Source organism: Platalea leucorodia, assembly GCF_965183815.1.
Source record: "Platalea leucorodia genome assembly, chromosome: 8".
Taxonomy (NCBI): domain Eukaryota; kingdom Metazoa; phylum Chordata; class Aves; order Pelecaniformes; family Threskiornithidae; genus Platalea; species Platalea leucorodia.
The window spans coordinates 7941174-7962133 of NC_138830.1; the positions used below are offsets into that span (position 1 = coordinate 7941174).

The 20960-nt window shown below is 48.8% G+C and overlaps 1 protein-coding gene across 2 annotated transcripts in view; it reads right to left on the minus strand.

Moving 5' to 3' along the window:
• LOC309593950 (schwannomin-interacting protein 1) overlaps window positions 1-20960 on the minus strand; it is a 43502-nt gene that overhangs the window by 21319 nt on the left and 1223 nt on the right. The window contains exon 1 of one of the 2 annotated variants that reach the window (XM_082319143.1): window positions 100-181. The exons of the other annotated variant lie outside the window; for it this stretch is intronic. Within the exon in view, the coding sequence (XP_082175269.1) occupies window positions 100-129 (30 nt within the window). The 5' untranslated portion in view covers window positions 130-181. Of the gene's footprint in view, window positions 1-99; window positions 182-20960 lie in introns of those variants that run through there. 2 annotated transcript variants of the gene reach the window in all.

Genomic DNA, 20960 nt, shown 5'->3' on the forward strand with positions numbered 1-20960 from the left:
GCCCACGGTTTAAACCCGAGCGGGCGGACCCGGGCTGCTCGCACCCCCCGGGGCCGGGGGCAGCTCGGATCGGGGGGCCAGGCCGCTCTCAGCCCTCACCTGGTAGGAGCAGTTTTCCTGGTGTACCATCTCCGTGCATCATCCGCCGCTGCCGCCCAGCCGGCAGCGCTCGCAGCCGCCCCGGCGGGGGAGGATGGGGAGGAGGAGGAGGAGGATGGGGAGGAGGAGGAGGAGGATGGGGAGGAGGAGGAGGAGGAGGAGGATGGGGAGGAGGAGGAGGAGGAGGAGGGGAGCCCGGGCCGGCCGCCCGCCGGTAAGATGGATGCTGCTGCGCTGCTCCGCCTGCGCAGCGGCGGCCCCGGCGGAGCGGGGGGGCGCGGTCCCGCCCCCGCCGCCGGCGGCACAAAGAGCGGGGGGCTCCGCGCAGGGCGGGCGGCAGCCGCGCTCCTCCGCGGGGAAGGAAACAAATTCACCCCCCTCCAGATCCGTGCTCTGCCTCCCCAGACACTGCGCTATGGCGGGGAGGCTCCCCCCGGCCCCGGGGCGACGGAGCGGCAGCCGCAGCCCCAGCCCCCCCCCGCCCCGGCTCCGTCTGCGGCAGCGCCCGGCCCCGCTGCCGGAACGGGGCCGCCCCGCAGCTGAAGCGGCTCCGCCGCGGTGATGGATCGCGGCCCCAAGGCCGGCAGCTGCCTGCGTCGCCTCCCCGAAACGCGGAGAGACACCGAGCCGTTAAATAAGAGCTGAAAGACAGCTTGCTTTTACCCTCTGCCGCAGAAATACAGCGCGATCTTTTCTGCAAAGCGCTCTGCCCTACATTTCCAGCTAATTATACCTCCACCCTGCAGCGAGGGTGAACGCGGAGCCCTCCGCCATAGCACCCGCTTGGGCACTCCAGCCACAGATCCGACCTGGTTTTGGGCACAGGGAAATGCCACACTGGGGCTGGAGGGAGACAACGCTCGCGCTCACCCCAACACCCTTCTCCCACCACAGCGGGCCCTTCTCTAATCAGATTTCTCCAAAGAAGAGGCCTGTGAGGATCAAGCAAATGCCCACCGCTGGCTCTGCAGAGGCTTTCTGCAGGATGATGGCTGGGTGGGCTGAGCTGGCACCTGTAGCCCAGGGAAAGCAAAGCCCCCACGTCCCGGGGCTGGGAGGCCTCTCTGGAGCACCCCCCATCGTTACACACCCAGCAGGATTCACTGCCATTTGCAGAATGCTCCATTGCTACCCCAAAATAGCAGTGTGAGATTATCAAACATCCCTGTTTGCAAGCTCAGGCTGGAGGCCTGACACACAGAGGGAACCGAACCCTAATTTTGCTTTCTATTTTAAAAGTCCTTAACAGGAGAGACTGGAAAGAATGGCGGGACAAGCGGATAGTTTATAATTCTCTGTGTTTGCAACCTGCTGAGCGCTGGATTCTCAGCTCAAGTTAGCTCAGTTTGACTTTACCACTCATTTTCCAGGGGGTAAATGTACCCCAATAGCCTCATTTGCAAGAATTTAGGTCTCAGGCTGGCCCCGGCCGTAGCTGGGTGCGAGGATGCAGCAAGTCTCACGTTCAAGCCCTATTTTTGGCCGGACACGGCCTATCCGAGGGGCACCAAAACACCCAGAGAGCGATGGCGGTGCCATGGGCTGGGCTCGCACCACGCACTGGGCTCTCTTACCCAGGCAGGCGATAGCACTTTCGCGTGCAACTAAAAGAAACTCCAAGCCTCGCCTTCCCTCGCTCATCAAATAGGCCTTTATTCTGCTCCTAGTCCCAGCCAGCTGTGGCTAAGTTCAGAAATGCATGACTCTGAAACCCAGAAACACTTGCTCACAGGGCGTCTCGGATTTGATTCCCTGCACCAGATGTGCCTCTAGAAAAAAAGGCCTTTGTAGGATCATCTCTCTGTCCCAGCTTTCCCAGCTTCTCACCCGCGCAAACAGGCCGGAGCAGCCGTGGGCGGATGGAGAGTCCTGTGAGTCCTCGTGCAGCTGGGCGGCATGGATGGAGAGAAACCCCCAGACCCGCCTCAGCTCCAGCCCTCCTCCCCGATGCCCTCTCCCCTACAGGAGCAGAGCTTTAAAAAAACTAGAGCTTTCACTTAAAAAGAAAAAAAGCCCTATATTCTGCACAAGTTTTTAAGAGAGGATGAAGTCATGCCTGTTTTTTACTGGATCTTCAAAGAATCCCATGCAACTAGGCAGCTATTTCCAAACATCAAAATAAAAAATCCCCACTTTTCAATATGCTGCATAAATCTTGGGCTTGCTTTGGAAAAGTACCTGTGGCAAGCTAAAAGCAGCTCCACATATTATATAATCTCTAATGCCATTTATTATGTGCATCACAAGGAAAACTCCCAAAATTACCCCCCTCTTCCCACGTGCGGGTCTATCTATAACGGCGGTGACTCAGAGCCGCGCCGCGTGCAGCAGATCCCCGGTGGGGACTGCACCAACCTCCCGGTACCCGGGTCTGGTGTGGCACGGGGCGAACCCCCCGCAACCTATTTAACAGCTTATTCCTTTTGCAAAATGACCGGAGAGAGCGCTGCCTTAGGCTTAGCGTGTCACCTACTGCAGAAAAGCCACCCGTTCGCAGCATGGCTCTTCCCTCCAGGGCAGGGATCCCCGCACGAGCCTGCGATGCAGGCAGAAAGGGCCGGGCATCGTCCTCAACCTCTGGATTTGCTCCTCTGTTCTGTACCCGTTTGCGATTATCTGTTCAGAAATGAGGCGGGTAGGCAGGTAATAATTAAAGCAATGACTGATTACATTGAGTGAAAGGCTTCTGGCAGTCATCCAGGTGGGTCAATGGGAAACGAGGCTCCTGGATGAAGGCAGTGAACAAGCGCTGCTGCTCTCCATAGAGGTGCAGTCCAGTGGGAAGCCCCAGGAAACCCCCGGGGACCCCCAACAGCCCCTCTCAGCTGGGAAGAGAAACCCGGGGGGTACCTGCACTGCCTCCTTTTGCCTCTCTTATCGAGGCACCCTCTAACTTAGGGCGTCATATACCACTTATGAGATGATCCAGACAAGTTTTCCTGGAGCTTTCCCCAAAACCAGCTCTGAACTAGAAACGTGGTTCAGAAAGCTCTGGAGAACATCTCCAGGGAGTCTGACACCAAGCTGGGGACACTAGCATGAAACACTGCCCTTCAAAACCCCTGCTCCAGGTCTCCTCCAGAGGGTCTGGGAAGATGCTGCTTAGGGGCAGGAGACCTGCTGTGGTCGGTCTTGGCTGAGCAGTCCCCCAGCCTGGACCTGCCCTCCGGTTAAGGTGGGCCAGCAGGTACGAACCAGTCCTGATGCCCTGGATGCTTGCAGGGCTACAGGGGTGAGGACACGAGAAATTCAATCTCATTGCACAGGCAGCAGCATTCCTCCACTTACTCCCTGCGGACATGCCACCGGGGCAGCTGCCCCGCAGACACAGAAGACACAGCTTTACCAGACACACTCAAATTCTTGTAGTGAAACAACGTGATTTCATTAATTATCCATCTACAGAAGGAAAAAACACCTCCTATTCCCAATTCTGGGGGAAAACATATAATTTCTGATTCTGTGCACATCTTCTAGTTGTTGTGGGGTTTGTTTTTGGTTTTGGTTTTGTTCTTTAACTTAAAGAAAGCCCCCTGGCCAGGTCCCACAGCACATCCCAAACCCCGGTCCTCACCACCAGCCATATTTGCAGCAGAAGGTGGCAAACGCAGGCAGCGCCGTTCCTGCAGGCAGGCTGGCCCTGCCTGGCCCCATCGCAGCCCGTCGTGCTTTCCCTGGCTGCTGCGCCTCTGCCCCGGGACCAAGGAAATCATTAACAGGGGAGAAGGGGAAATACACGGAGGTTATCAACTCTCCCATCGTCATTCCTACTCGAGGAAAACGCTCCTTAAAAAAAAAAATAAAGCTGTGCAGTAAAGCCAAACCCTCCCGTTCACACTGCCTGGGAGCAGAGGGCAGCCAAGTGGGACACTTCTCACCGCCGTGGGAGGGAAGGAGCCCAGACGTATTACTCACATGAAAGCCACGGACAGCCCTTTTCCTTACATGTCTGTCATTTCTTACTGTCCCACACATTTATTTTTACACACACGTGTCCCGTGCTGTGTGCCAGAACCCCACCAGCTGCAAGGACTCACACAGCCCTTCAGCCCAAAAACTACGTAAGGGGAAAGCAAAGGGTAGAAGCAGAGTTTGTTCATTCAACAAGGCAGGCTAGTGATGGGTTTCCTTAACTCCAAATAAAACACCAGAGACATTTTCCTGCCCACAGTCATTCCCTGAGGGGCCATATCAGGTTGAGCTGGGAAAGTTTATTTCGCAGGTTGGTACTGGCCAACCCATCTGGCTGATAGAAAAAGCTAGCCTAAATTAATATGTTTTTTTCTTCAAATCTCAAAATAAAATAGGTAGCTGGATCACGTACCAGGTACGTGGTAAAAATGAGGCAGGGGATGAACACCACATCACTGGGACACAGCGGAGGGAGAGGCAGGGAGCCCACCCCGAGCGAGCCCCACCGGCCTCTCTGGGACGCTCCCGCTGACCCCGAGCCCATGGGCTGGCCCAAGCACAGCAAGCTTGCAGGGAACCGGGAATTATATACGGCATCATGGGATTTCAGCTTTATTTCCTGATGATTTACTAGGAGTGATGGATTTAGCTCCTCTTTAAGCCAAGCTAAAGCTTTTCCAGGGTTTAAACCTAGCAAGAAAAAAAAAGAAAAAGATTACTTTTTAATCAGTTAATACTAGACATCTGCTTGGAAAGGGGAATATTTGTTTGGATTACATACATATGTGATGCTTTAGACTATTACTTTTTTATTCAAGGCGGATGATGCTGTGGTGTTTTCCATCATTTTGGATGTGTAACTCTTCTCTACGAGGGGATAAACCTCCGACGGTTTAAGAATCCAAACAGTGCCCTTCCATCTTCCTTGCCCCTTTTACTCCCACGGAAGCTTCTGGACACCTTTACAAGCAGCAGCTTTACAAACCCCTCCTGAAGCATGGGGGTACCAACTGATACATTTTTAGGATAAAAACTTGTGTGCTGAAACATTAAAATAAAACTCTTCTTGTTCCTCTGAGGACCAAATATGATGTTACCAGGGAAATGCAGTGGAAAAACCCCACTCTACGGTGAGTAACTATTATTTTGGAATTCCTATGTGACCAGGGAATTAAGGAGCACCAGGAAGGGTACCTGTTGCATTTTTATTTTGATGCAGAAGTGCACATCTTGCACTTTTAACAGTCTCATGCTCCATTTTTAGTGCTAAGAGACTCATCCAAAAATGTCAATTTTCTACCCGTCCCACAGACTGCATCCTTGCCCTTACATAATCAAACCGTGATTTTCTCTTCCCTCAAAACATGGAACAGAAGGTTACAGTAATTTCACATTCTGATACCTCTGATGCACAGGATGTCAAACGCTTTACAGGGAATTGGAGTCAATAATTTAAGTCACCCAAGTATGTATAACTTTCTGGTGATATAAAAGTGACAAAACATATGGTAAACAACCAGACTTTTCCATGAAACCCATCTAGAAAGACTCACCGATACAGTTGCACAGGCTTAATTTTTAAGTGTACAATTTATAAGCTGGATCACATGTACTTAATAGAGAACTTAAAAGCGGTCTGATGATGAGCAGGTATGATAGCCCACCAAGTATTTACTGCTAATGAATGGAGAACCATTTCATCTACCAGCTCCTAAGGAGCGTGGGGAGACAGCAACAGAAAAACTACGGCTGCCTCCTTGCAATTTTGTTTATATTCTTAAGAATACGCTGTTCTTTTGCAATGCAATATTCATGGTATGCAAAATGCTAGGGAGAACATGAGCTTTTCAGCAGGATGTTAACCTGTAAGTTTTTGTATTAGCATCAATAAATTAAAATATTACAATCTGCCTCGCTCTGCAGTGCTATTTCTATCCCTTTTGGGAGAGGATTTGTAGCAAATTCCATCAGCTACAAACAATTTTCAGCATTTTTGGCCTGAACTCACAGACAGTGCTGTGCAGGAGACCCGATGTTCAATGAAAGCAGAGGGGTTGGGGTTAGCTGGTTTAAACCACGAGTTGCTCAGTCACAGCCTATTACTTTTACATCGCCTCAAATGAATCAAAATCAAACCTTGCCCACCAGCTCTCCCCGCAGCCGACGTGCAAACCAGCCTCAGGGATAGCTGACCCCCAGCAGCATCCCCAGCCGGCCGAGGGACCAAGACGTGCCCCCGCCAGCGCTGCCCGGACCAGCTGCGCCCGACCTCATCCTCCCGCCTTTGCCAGGAGCAGCCCGGCACCAGCAGCCGGGGCATCCGCGCCCGGCACAGCCACGCCGCCGGCTGAAATCCAGGGGGGATCCGCTGAAAGCCCGCACCCCCAGACCTTGGCTCAAAAGCCCATTTTCTGCTCTGAGCCGTGCCTGGGTGAGGGGATGCTGGCACCCGCGGGAGGCACCCAAAAACATTTGAGATCTTACATAAAAGATTCCCAAATCTGCAGCCATATAAATATTGAGAGAGAATAACTCAAAATCATTACAGCTATTTCTTCTGATGCGTGAGCTCTGAGTAATGTCTTCGTCAGATCTCTTTGATAACAAGTTTGGTAGAAGTTTTTAATGGAGCTAATTATTCAGTTATGCATTTTCAAATTCCCCTTGCTGTGCAGCACATTCAGGCTTGCTGTGTGCAGCTTGCAGGCAGGCCTTCCTATCCCTCCTCCCCCATTTATTTTTTTCATTTTCATATATTTGAAAAAAATAAAGCTGCCCTGGGCCCCCATTACACACCCTTGCATTTTAACAGCAGGCAGGGAGAGGAATTGATGCATTTTCTGAAGATGATGAGAGAAGAGCTAGAAAAATGGTATGAGAAGAGAGAGAAGGGGAAGAAAGACAGATTTTCCCTGAAAGGATGAAGGACAGGGTGGCCTTCAGCTTCCTCAGACTGGGGACAGCAGGAATTACATGGAAACATTGATGAGTTGGAAGCACTTACAGAAATCCCATGTCCCATGCTCAACACTTAGCAACCGTTAAGCTACTGGTCTGGGGCCAAAAGCAATCTCTGGATGAAATATTAAGCCCTTTTAATTGTGGCAAAGTCCCTGAAACTCCAGTCCAGGCATGCAGGCAGGCAGACAACAGTATAACTTCCATTTCAATACGGGCAATTAATTTGCCTTTAGCATGGTGCGTACCAACAGGCTGCACCGATGTTCATCCGATAACAAAAATTAGGCGCCGAGTTACCAATTATAATTAAGCCACTGACCCCACGGGAGTCAGAGGGCAATACCTGTGGATGGGGACGGGATTATCCCGCCACTGGTTGCCTCGAGCCTGTCTATCCCTTTCCATCCCCTTCGTGCTTTCCGGCAGGGAACGGCTGAGAGGGCTTATTTATGGGCTGGCTTTATTTTGCAACTCATTTTAATTGCAAAATGGATGGTAAAATCACAGAACAGGGACTTGCAAGCTGAAGAAGTAAACAAACCATACTACAAACTCACTCTGAAACTGTTTCTTTTTCAAACAGAGCCAAATACCATAAATACGAATATACTAATACAAACAGGTAACAGCAGTGTCCTTTAAATGCTTCCTCAACAAAACGAGCGTACGGAGACATACCTCTCCCTGAGTCATGGTTGGGATAAAAATAGACAGAAGGGGATTTTTCACAGCTCTGAAGTCTGATGTCCATAACTCCAAGCTCACTGACACAGCCTGGCAGAAATACACTCCTTTTTGGGGGGTCTACTTATACTATGCACACAACTCTCCAAAAATCAATAAGCCTTCAGAGACGTTCAGACCCCTACACTGTCGAGATCAGGGGTTTTTGGAAGGATGCGATTACCATGTGGGAGCAAACTCAGGCCCATGCGAATAAAGCCTGGCTCTTGCTTTAGGTTTGTGTTACATTTTCAGCCTTTAAGAAAATGGATGCAAAGATGATTTTCTGAGTTTGACTCCCAACCCCACTGTCACTTGAGAAAGAAAAAAAAATAATCCTCTTGTGTTGCAGCAGCCTGTAGGTCAGAAAGCTGATTACACTTAATGGACATGGCACATTTTGCAATGGATGTCATTTACAAGCTCCAAAAACAATACCATCAGTGATAAGAAAGCCTATGCCTCCCCGTTCCTGACACGGCAGCCCTCCACGGGAGACTGCCAGGCTGCAAAACCAGTATTTAAAATAAGATGTGAACTTACACCCCTCGGTAGGGCAGGCCCACTGAGCATGAGGCTGGAAAAAGCTAAAAATAACAGGATAAGCAAGGGTGGATCCCAGCTGAGCCTTATTAGTCATGGAGCGAGGGAGCCGCATGGGGCTGCTGCCTGGTGGCAGAGCAGCACCATATAAGAGCAAGAGAACGACTCTTGTCTCTTCAATCAGATTTTTCCCCTCTCCTGTTCTGCCTCAGGCACTCTTTTCCTCGGAGCAGAGCTGCTCGGGCAGCCTCCAGCTTCTACTAATAACACGGTGTATTGTTTTCTGCAAGTCTTTAAACAGAATGAAGATCACGGGTGATTCATTTAGGGTGTCTACTGGAATTGGACCAATATTGACAGACAGGCATGTGAAGGGTTTATTATAGGTTTTTTTTACTTTACACCATCTTTGTGTCAAAATTAAGCCCTTGAGTTGAGTGATGATCGAGTCACTGATGGCAGCAGCACCCAGCAAAGGCAGCGCTTGCTCCTAGGGGATTAATTTGGATGAGCAGAAAGGGTAAGGTGTAATATGCAGCGTCTTAGCTTGGGTCGAAGGCACAGAACAACGGAGGGACCATAATCAAACACAGCTTAGCCTGGTGGGAACCTCCTCCGAGGCTGCTCCAGCAGCACTCGGCCACACCAGCCTCGTTGCCCCCATCTTCTCCCTCGGTGCTAACTGTAATTACAGCATCACGCCAGTTCTGCCATACTCCACCCGGCCAGCACCAAAAGAAGCAGGGCCATTGCCCTGCCAAGGGGATACAGGTGACACCGTCCAGCCCCTCAGCCCAGCAGACGAGCAGCGGCCCTGTGCCCACGCTGCCCAGGCTCTGCTGGAGGCTGGTGGGTGCTGAGGGTACGTCCCAGGGCCACCTCACCCAAAGTCACACCTTTGCATGGCTTGCCCGCCTGGACACCCCAGCCCAGCAAAGCGACTGCCTGCAGCTTTCTAGCACCTCAAATGTGAAAATCCTTGGGAGTGCTCAAAATACCTGGAAGCGGGAGCATGGAGCAGCACGTCATCCCTGCATGGTGGGGCTGCATTTGCACACACTGGCTCCTTGTTCCCGAGGCCAAAACGCAGAGAATTACCATTTGTTCTCATGATAGGGGCTGTCTTCTGAGCTTCTCTACACATCGCATTCATCGCAAACAGCATTCATCTCTCCAAGCCCCTTCTCCAGCAGAACTAATGCACACACAATGCATTCAGGCTCCGCGCACTATCCCAATATAATTTTCAAGTTTAAACGGAATAATGATAATTAAGCAGTGAAAAAGGCTTTAGTACTTCAACACTCGTGAAGACAAACAAGAAGTCAAATATAACGAGGAAAAGAGAGCAGTGCTGCAAATAAAGCCCCTGCCTTGGCCTGATTTCAGCCCTTGCAGCTGGCCGAGGGAATCTGAGTACTCACCCCACGCGATGCCCTACCACAGCCTCTGCACTTATGGTATATTGGACTTCTGCATTTAATGTCGGGGACATTAAACCCACCATTACACCCCTGCACCACCAGCATAGGCTGAGGTGGCTCTAGGACTAAGCCCTACCTTTTGCAAACAAGCCCAGAGATGTTTTTGCAAAACTTCAGGAATTCCCCAGCAACCAGGTATCGGCACAACCTCTTGATGTGCCATTAAGCAGGAGCTGTTTCTGGGCCTCAGACTCCCTCTACAGAGAAATTACTGTTTATATTTTTGGATTTTACCAAACTATCAGTGTGAAAGAAGCTGGGGAAAAAAATTACAGAAAGAAAATGCTCAGAGAAGGTGTTTTCTTTCTGCTGCACAGCTTCTCTCTCCATCACCTCCGCCAGGAGCTGCAAGCACAGAGCAGAAGGATAATAAACAACATTTTAACGTGAAAACGGACGAACAGCCAGGCAGGAGCCCTAGTTTGTAAACCGAGGAATCATGGTAACCCCTTCACCAGCACCTCCGTGTTGAGGAGCATCTCTGCAGAAAGCAGCCTGCACACCTGCATGGCCTCCCCAGGCCCCTGCACCTTCCCCTGGGCTGGCTGTGGTTCTCCTCTCCATCAGTTCTCTACTAAACATAGGCAAAATGTCTTTTGGCCCAAGGAGCTACGGCTGGAGGTCAGAGAAAGCTGTGTGGTCTGTCCTCACTCTTCGCGGTGGTCAGCTGCTCCAGAGGAGTTGGCTTTGGCACCTGACGGGTCGCCGTTTGCTCAGAGCCACTGATGCACCAACCCAGAGAGAGCAAAGCAGAGCCGTTTATAATAAATGCAATTATTTGGCATTTTGTTTGTCCTTGCTTGGGGCTGTGTTTCTGCATGTCCCGCGTGGGCTGTGGGAAGTCGTGGCACAGGCTGTGCTGGAGCTTGCATTGACAGCTCATCTAGGGAGCACAGCCTAGGTCTGGCCTGAAGCCCCTGGCACAGCTTGATTTTCACAGGACAAGGGAAAAAGGGAATGGGGGATACCAAATACCTGAGCCCTGAGAGGAAAAAGAGATGGCGATGAGAATGCTAGCTGCTACAGCAAAGCAACTGCAGCTTGAAGTTACAAAATAAATTACTCTGGCTCTCAGGGCGCTGCTTTGGGGAGCAGAGGAAGGCTTTGCTTTGCCGCAGCTGGGTATGACTCCAAGGAACACTCATCGCCACGCTGGAAACAGCGGCAGCGTGTCCAAGGCACTGGGATATTTCTGGTGGCCTTCACTGTGGAAAGTTTATTTTACCAGAAGCTGTTATATCTCCACCAGACATGCGCTATGTTACATGTTTACTAGTTTTCCTCCAAATACACTACTTTAACAAGCAAAAAAAACCTACAGTTACTACATCAAGCTAGCTGGCGCTTCATCTCTGGGATGAAATGCTGTCCCTTGGGGATCAAGACAGGGACATCTGCAGGGTCAGATCCAGACCTCAAACTACTTCAGCCTGGATTCCAGTTTTGTTTGGTCCAGTGCAAAACATGAAAATAAGAGTAATTAACAGGCATACCTTAGGCAGTGTGTTATATTCTACAGACGACACTGGCTGCAAGCTCCAGCCTTGTTAGTGCGTGGCTTCCTAAAGGCTCAGCCCTGCCCAGACGCTGAAGCCCTCAGAAGAGTTTTTGGATGCTGCAGCAGCTCTCCAGCATCTATTATTAGCATCAGCAATTTCAATGATATTAACCTTCAGCTAATTCCACATCCAAATAATTTCATTAGTATGAAAGTGTACAGATAACAAGGTAGGAGGGACTGCAAATGAAGTGCTGGAGTGGATAGGAGTTCAGAGCCATCCTGAAACGGCAGCGCAGCTCCCTAGGGATAACACAGATTTCCACTTCGTGTTGGACCGAGTCACGCAAAGGGCTGGGATGAGGAACGGCCCAGGACCAGCACCGCAAAAATTCATCTTGCATGTTTACATCAAGCAAAAAATATATATTTATACGGCATATACAGACAGATGGTACTATCTGTAAAATGTGGGAAAGCCTCATCCACAAGTTTTAAGGACAGCCTGGACTGCTATTTCTTGGGAAACAAATATAGTTCATCCAGCCTTTGTGCAGGGAGGAGGACTGGATAAGCTCCTGAGCAACTTTTTTGTGCAATTTAAGTATTATTAAGGTATGGAAATATTAGCCATTTTGGTCATTTGAGGATGTACTTTAAAAGACTTCCACAAGAAGAGGGGGACAAGGCTGTACAGAGGCCTGGTTTGCAGGTGCATGCCCTGATTTTCACCTACTTTGCCCTTCCCAGAATCAGACAATTGGAAAAGGTCCCGGAAATGTTTTTTCAAGGCTACAGGATCTTTCCCTGCTGCTCCCAACAGCTCCCAGGTCAGCCTACAGAAGTAACAAGCTGGGAGTCTTCCTCCTAAGAAAAGGCCTCTTTCATCTTTGCAAGGCACAGCTAGAAGCTGGCTTTATGATTTTCAACCCGCGAAATAATAGATGAGAAAGCAGAAGAAGAAAGAAAAGGCCAGCTAGATTGTGCCAGGATATATGCTAAGCTATTGGATATTATGCGTTAATGCAAATGCACAGCATAGAGAATTCGGTAAGGAAAAATGATTCACAGATGAATTTTTTTTAACTACTAAGAACAGTTTATCATCAACCTCCTATCAGGCAAAGGAGACAGAGAAGAGGATGGCCGCACATGACTCAGGTACAGAATTCTGATATTTCCCCAAGTCCCTCTTTAATAAATTCAATATAGGAATTACATTAAATAAAAAGTTTAGATTAAATTTTTAATAACTCACTAAAAGCATTTCAATTCCCTACGGACCCTACATACTAGCAGCTTTTGTATGCATAAAGAATTAAGCACTTTAATATAGTTCTCTTTTTTTAGCGTTGCCATCTACTAGCTGAGAGAGGATTAAATCTCAGCCCGGCACTTCCCTTTCCTCCCCAGCCCCTCTGAATTGCAGCTATTTCCTCCAGCCCTGCCGAACGCTCAGCTTTCATTTTAACAAAGCACGGACGAGCTGAAATAAATGGCCTTAGCGCGATTTTCTCATTTAAAGGAGATCTATAGATCACTGAGCAGGAAACCCAGATTGGTGAAATAAATAAGATCTACCACTTCCGTGACGCAAATGACTCCACAGGCGCGACAGGGAAAGACAAAGTGCCCCAAAATGATACAAGTACTTGAAAAAGCTGGAAACCCTTGAGGAGAAGAGTGATTATGTAGCACCTCACGTCTAAGGCAACAACTGCAGATAATTGCAAGAGGGAAACTCATTTTCCACCAAAGCCATCAGCGCTTTGCTTACAGAAGCAGGACTGACTGCAGATCCAGGCTAGTGTGAGAGCTGGAAGAAACATTTTCAAATCTTTTTAGTTATAGCTACGGAAACTTCTCATGCAAAAGCGGAATTATTTGCAGATTTAACAGCCAAAACAGAGCAAACCCTGCTGCTGGAGAATTCACAGCCGCTCCTCAGCAGTGTTATTCTGCCCTGCACCTGCGATGCTTGGCTGGGGGATGCCTTTCTGGGGCAGCAGCCTGTAGCCACAGTAACTCACGGCCCAAGGCGGCCAGCCTTGGAAAACACTGAACTGATCAGATGATGTGATTATTTTAAACAGCTATTTGTTTTAGAAAATAAATACCTATACTGAAACATTGGGAGAAACTGGGAAATCGGATTTCCTTCCTGTGGTGATTATACCTAACTTTTGTAACTTAACTCGGGAGTTTTATACACCCTCACAACAGGTTTTCCCCTCAAAAAGTTATCATAAAAGTGCATTTTTCTCACCAAATACAAAATGGTGCTCCCTGTAAACCTCCTTTGGGCTGCACCACCGCATCCTGGCCATGCTGTAAGTACAGTAATTTGACAGCTAAGTGTGTAAGCTTATTTGTTAAAAGTTGCCAAACTGAAGTCTCCTGACACAAGAAAGTAAATGTTTTATTTCGCTAGGGGAAGTTGTACAGTGTCCAAACACAAACTGTTTTGGAGTTCAGAAAGCTTATTTTACTTTCTCAAAGGCAGCTTAGACAAAATATTGGTAAATGGTTTATTTCACATATAAGCGTTTACAAACTAGATCACACAGCACAGGGAAGCTCACTTTGGCTTTTTTGAGAGTAAATCCTAACCCTAACCCTTGTCCTACAGGCACCAAAAGTCAAGGTGCTCCTTCCCCTGATAACAAAAGTTACGCTGGAGAACAGGACGCCCGTTTTCCCTACGGGAGGAGATGCAGCAGCGTCAGAAACACGCAGGGAGCGGAGGACTGGGCTGCGGTGCAGACAGCAAACGCGCAAGCTTCAGGCAGCATCTCCACTGGAGCAACTCATATCGATGCTCCACAAACAACATCGAGGAGTTATTTGAGGCACACCATGAAGCAGTAGTTTTGCCCAAAAAACCTCTCTCTAGATGATGTTTACAATACTAGATTATCCCGGGAGTGTTGCTTGGCTCAGGCGCTCCAAGCGTACCTGCCTCTGCAGGAGATGGGGACCCAGCTTTATCCCACCAAAATTAATTTTACTGGTCTTTTTGCTGTTAGGAGTAGAAGAAATGGTGCCCTGAATGCAGCCAGAACCCATCTCTGACTTTCTTTCCAGTTTCAATGCTACAGAATTATTTGAAGAATAACCAAGTGTTGCACTTGATTTTCCAACCAGCAGCCCGTTAATGCAAAACCGCCTTAAATCCAGGCAGAGAGAAATAAGGAAATAAATCACAACAATTCTTGCTGTCTGTATCACTGCTAAGCCAATTCTGCTGTTCATATAAACACACTCGGTAAGGTTTTGGGAATATCTGGAGTATTATTTAAAATAAACAAGGAGTTTCAGCAGACATGCCTGAGGTCCCTGTACAACAACTGGGACCATTAGCTTTGGAGTCAAGGACTGTTCTGCCCTACAGATGCAGGATCATGAAAAGGGCAGAGACTTCTCCTTGACAGACCCAGGACCACTTGCCCTGCCTGCCTGCCGATGCCGGCAGGGCAGGAGGGGCTGCTCCATGCTTAGCAAATCACTGCTTAGCAAAATCATTAGCAAATCATTCCAGCTCTTCCAGCAATCACCCCCTGGTTAGACTTCAACCCTATCGCTTTCTGCTTGCTACATTTCTTTTATTACCTTTTCTATGCGCCCGCAAGAGTTTGAGGGCTTGGTGAGTTTAATACTTGTTCCTGAAAGGCTTTGTCAGCAGCAGCTCTGGCAATCACTGCTGGGATGAAGCTAGCCTGGCTTTCGAGTGCTCCTCGGTAGATCTGCAATGTGGTTTGAGTTGCAGTTTCTCTTCATATGGTTTTTAAATACCCTCTGCCTGTAATTTCTCTCTCCACATACAGCATTATTTTCCACAGCGCCAGGTGTTACAGACACCCCATCCTACTCCACTGCCAGGCAGAGTGCAACTCCAGTAACTGCTGTCCTTCAGTAGTAAAAATAACAGGTTTTACACAGCGCAGGTCAATTCTGAGAATTAAAAACCACTACCCTTGCATTTATCACACCCAATATGCAAGAAACAGATGTATAAGTACATAATTATTATCCTGTCAAATAAGTGTTCCTGCTGCCCACTGTGATTTCAATCTGAGATACTCACTTAGGTTTAAGTGGGAATTTGAAAGTATTAGTGAAGGCACAGCAGGAGAGGGGTACAGGGCTCCAGACTGCAGAATCCCTCGACTTCAAGATTACACCAATAAAATTATGTTCTGAGACAATCAAAATTTTGACTTGCCTAAAGGCTCATTTCTCTCTTTGGAAATCCTTAGCATTTACTGCTTACGATACCCAACACCAAAAATACTTTTTAAAATATACCCGTTGGCCTTATATAGGCCTATCACGAATAGCACTCTTCAGTATCGCATACGAGTACATTAAAGGGAGATTTACTGTTGCCCGCAACGCAATTAGCATTAGAACAACCCAACTTTCTCAGCTATTTTTGGCAATTTCCATGTCCCAAACGAACCGTTCACTTACCCTTCGACTGGGAAGCACTGCCAGCTTGCTGGGGTCCATCACACAGAGGAATTCACATAATAGCAATACTCGGATAAAGGAGAATCATTCATCAAAAAAGAATCTGTATGCTGTCGCCCCATGTATTTAGCACTTTCTTTAATGAAAGGCTCTGCAGCAGCAATGGAGATAAAGTTTTTACTGAATATTATTAATTGCGGGCATTTTGCCTGGCCCAGTTTCAGAAGCAGCAAATATACATCTTTCCAATCTATGTAATTACCAATGCTCTTCAAGCAACAAGCACTTTAGAGTACCTATAGATGTTTTCTTAGCTTAATGACATTGCACACTTTGGCAGAATCATCAATATCTCGCCAGCCTCATCTAACCTTTGAGCTGGGTGGAAAGTGGCCAAAGTACAGCGCTGCTTTGATTCATCCACAGCAGAACACGGCAGCGATGAGTCACCCACTGCAATACATCCCTCCAGGTCCCACACACCCCGGGGCGCTGGGGGGACGCTGGCACAAAGCAAACACAAACCCCTGGTTTGACTGATTTTTTTTTTTTTTTTACAGTATTTTCCACAGCTAAAAGGTTTGTTTTTGATGTCAGCTAGGTCTTGAAACAAATGAACTGCCCTGAAGAACCTCTGTCATCATGACTTTGACTTTCTTCAGTTGCCCAGACTTTGACTTTCTTCAGTTGCAAATAGGTAAAACAGCTGTCAGGTGGAGAGAGAAAGTCTCGCTGGCCTCTACACTGTAGGAATGACAGAAATGCAATTTCCTGCAATCCAGAAGTTTGATTTTGAAAATCAGTGTGTCAGAAGTTAATGCACTGACAGTTCCTGTCTGGGGAAAATTGCTTTTGGGCATTAAACCCCTGGCTGTTACTGCTCACTCCCAACACTCACAGCCAAGACAACACTGAACATCATCTAGGGATGGAGAACCTAACACTTCAAGCAAGCTCCATCAAGCAATTATTATTTATTTTAAGTGAAAACAAACTCACCGCCAATCTTCAAGCAAATATTTGCTCCCTAAATGCTAGAGACAACACACCAAGGTAGACCAGAGCTTTGCAACATGCAACACCAAGGCTCTGTGCTTGATCCCGGCCCACGTTCCTGACAGCCCAGCTACACCAATACTCTTGTAGGGCTTTAACAAGCGCCCATCGGGCGCAGAAGCATCATTGCTTGCTCCACTGCCCTGTTCCCTCTCACCTATGTGGTCTGTGCATTTCTCCTTCCACGATGGCTGCTTTGACCCAGCTCTCTCTTCAGAGCTGCCCTACTGCTCTATCAAAAACAGACCCCTGCCCATGGCCAATTATTAAATTATTTAAAGATTTAATCCCGCACTGTAATATATACCTTGAATTCACCTCAAATTTTCAGCAGCCATCAGAGGAGACACCAATAAAGCCACAGGCAGAAGAAACAGGTATTTACATGGTCCATGATAACTTCCATCCTACTAGCTTTTGGCATCTCCTGTGTTAGCCCTTACAGCCTTTTCCAGAGGTTTCCAACTGTTTTCAAACGCAGACCTAAACCTTTTCAAACCTACAGACAGTGAATTTAAGACTGCCACCAACAGCTCTGGCTCTTCTTCGCTGCCTTTCAGGGTCCCCCCCAAAGCGGACCACAGACCTCCGTGGGCAGCCAGCCACTGATCAAACACAGCTCTGAGCGAAGCAGGAGCACCGTGCCCACCTCCACTAACTCAAGGCAGCCTTGAGGACCAAACGAGTCGGAAGGAAACAAATTTAACTTCCTAACCCACTGTAAATGCACGAGCCCACACGCCTGAGGGTAAGTTATGTGTCTGGGCAGACGGTGCTGCTGTGCGATCTGTTATATGTACTGCCAAAGGTACTGGGTAATGGACATCTATCTGTCTTGACAGCACATGTAGGAATATTTTAGTGACGAAAAGCGAAAATACAGACTCCAGCACACTCTTACCCCTACGGGAGGCTTCTGCAGAAGTCCTGGAGGCTGCAGGGATGAGCTTTTATCGCCACTGCCTGCAATAAGCCTACTTTGTGGACAGCAAAATTCATTCGGTAGTGCCATCCATCTACAGACTGTCACAAGCACCCAAGCCTCTTTATGGGGGTAGAGTCGGCTGGCTGAGCCACTTCCTCTGCTGCAAGTGTTTTTTTAATTGAATATGGAATTTGCAGATATTATTTTCAGCAAATACATCCTATTGATTGTAATTACCATCCTCGGAGATGCAATGGAAAGAATATTAAAACCATTAATGCTGATTTGGATTTTATTAGAGCCATTAGTGAAACGGCAAGCAGACCGCCGTTGCTTCCCAAGCACCTCAACAGCTCCTAAGCGCCATAAATCATCTCACGGCACATTTGTTACCGCTTCAGATACAGCCAGGAGTTGAGCAAAGGGAAAAAAACGGGGGTGGCAGGTTTCGCGCAGCTGGGTGATGCGATTGGTCCCAGCATCTTTTTGCCGAACCTTCTAAGCATGAACTGCCTTCAGAAAAGACGTCATTTCTTCTCTTAGGTAGATGTCCAGCAGACTCAAGAGCCATCTAACGCAACCCATTGGGCTGGCACGTGTCGGAGCGGGCTTGCAGGCAGCTTGTCTGCCCAACTGTGGCTCCAGAAACAGTCATCTCACCCTCATCTGGGGAGAAAGAAGGAAACATCCTCCATTTCTAGACATCATCTTCCCATAGGTACCTGACCCACGTGAACCCTCCCGGAGCCACCAGACCGATGCGGCGTTAGGGACCTGGGTGGCATTACAGCAAGCCCACATCTTGACAACAACCTGCCCATGGACATGGCATGGCCTGGACAGACAGACCCACAGCTCAGCACCATCCAACCCAGCTGCTCCTGTAGTTCTCTCACCAGCATCATTTAACGAGGCTGCCGACACCAAGCAGAAGTCGCCAGCTTCTTCCCGAACGCTCCTGGTGGGAGCTTCTCAGCCCCCATTACCCTGTCTGTGACCCGAGGAACCAGCCTTGGCCCTCACGTCTCATTTGTGTTGTGTAATTGCATCTGGAAGCTAAACAGCAGCCATTCCCATGTAATTAATATTCACTTTCTCTGACCTTCCCAGCGACTTGGGCCAGATCTCTGCACATACAGATGTGACTGAAGGTCCCTCTTCAGCTTAAACGCTTTATTTAGTCCAGCTGCAGCCCTCCTCACATTTCAGCCCAGATCTTCCTTGCCTAGAAAACCTCCTAAAACCATGTTAGCATTTCCTTAGAAGTCCAAATTTCCTTCTCCTGTGACTCCAGCCCGACCAACATCCCTCAGCAAGGATTCAGCACAGGTCACTGCAGGCTTGCGGATCACCAGAAACTCCCGAAACCAACTTTGGCCACTGCCAGCCAGGGACAGGAGGCAGGGACGGAGCGGGTAGGGTTCCTCTCCCAGTACCACGTCTGACCCAATGGTGCAGAGCGCAGCACCAGCCAGGCAGCGAAGCTGAGGCCAGACGGAGCCGTGACGGGTCACTGCTATCCCAGTGCAGTGGCCTCTGCCCTGCCTTCTCTTGGAGCACGATAAAAAGCAGTTAAATATAGGTACCGACAGCAGAAGGAACTCTCTGTTCCTCTGATTTCATAGGAGCTGCTCAGGATTTTATTCTCCTTAATAGAACATCTATGCTGGATTCCCGATAACATAAACCAGCCCAAGAAACACCTCCACTCAAAGCAACAGCTACTTTCACACCACATCCCTGGTGACAAGATCATTTTAGATCACATTAGCCAAGGCCTTTAATGCTGAAATTCCCTTTTCCTAATATATCCTGCTAGCAGCTGGAGCAAGCTAGTCCATCGCCTCTGTAGTTGCTTCCTGGCTGGTTTCACTTCATGATTTTCATGTTTACAAACACTCGGGCTTCCAGCAGGGCAAGGCAAGGTTTTGTTATAAACAGCAAGATACTGAACCACAGGAAAATGTCAGGGGCAGAAGAAAAAAAATAAAAAGAGAAAAAAAAAATAGAGAGAGATATTTTTTTCTCTTCAATCTGATTTTAGTGAGCCTTGAAGGTACTGAGTCCCTGCAGCTCACGGGGCATAGGTCTGGGTGCTACAGACGCAGCCCAAACTGTGCTGGAGGGGACAGCGGTACCACGGGGAGCATCACACACCTCCTCCAAGCTGGCCAGGAGGTGAAATGCCTCTTCCCAGCAGGGTCCCAGAGCCAAGAGCTCCTTCCCTTCACCCCAGGTGGGAAATGGAATACCTCCTCCTCCTCCCTGTGCGCCAGGGAAAGATGTCTGCCATCACAGAGTGAAGACAAGGCTGGGAAAGCAAACCAACAGCTGCCTTGTTCAGGTGCCTCCAGACCACTGGTTGGGTGGAGGGTTGAGGAAAGTGTCTCCGGGGCCACAGACAGTGAAAAACCCGTGTCTGCACAGCGGGAAACTCCAGTTGCTTGTGAGTGTAAGAGGACTGGCAGCTCAGCCCTACCCACGGGAGATGCTCTCAAGGCGCTGGGCTCCTTGAAGCCAAAAGCCAGGCACCCATCATGGTTCGGCCCAGCTCCATGCAATGCTGAGGAGCGCTCGGGCTGCACGGCACAACCGGCAAACCCCGACTTTCGGGCAGGACAAGTCAGGGCGTGAGGCAGCCGTGAACGCCTTCTAGTGCCTTTGTGCCCGCAGGAGGGAGCGGAAGGATGGAGGAGGAAAATCCTTACAGAGGTGAACAGGCAAAATTCCTCAGGTGACACCTCACCTGGTTAAGCACATACCCAGAGGCAAAGAGTTTCCAGCACTGTCAATGCTGCCAGCAGCTCGAGGCAGCAGGAGTTTATCAGATAACGCTGCAGAAATAAGCTCCCAAACCACAAAAATGAGTTTGTTTGGTTTTTTTTAAGCTGAGTTTCTGCACAAATGACTGTAATTAAGGATGTTACCTGTCAGTTCCTCAGGGCACTGAGGCTACAATGTTCAGGCTTTGGAAAAAAGTGTCCTGCACTGCAGCTGTCCCACTCCTCTATCGGCTTATTTATCACATCCAGCACCCACCAAGATTTCTCACCAATTAGTTGTAATTCAAGGATTTAGGGGGAAATCCCCACCTCCCCGAGCCAGATGACTTCACAGGAAGGAAGGGGATGGCATGCCTTAGAAAAAAAAAAATTAAAAAATAAAAAAATAAATCAAGCATGCCAGCGGCGAGGCTGTAGGGTGTGGGTGGTGAGGCACACATCTCTCATCGTGTGTGTCATCACATCCGAGGGCTCCTGCAGCGGTTTCAGGAGATTTTGCAGATTCC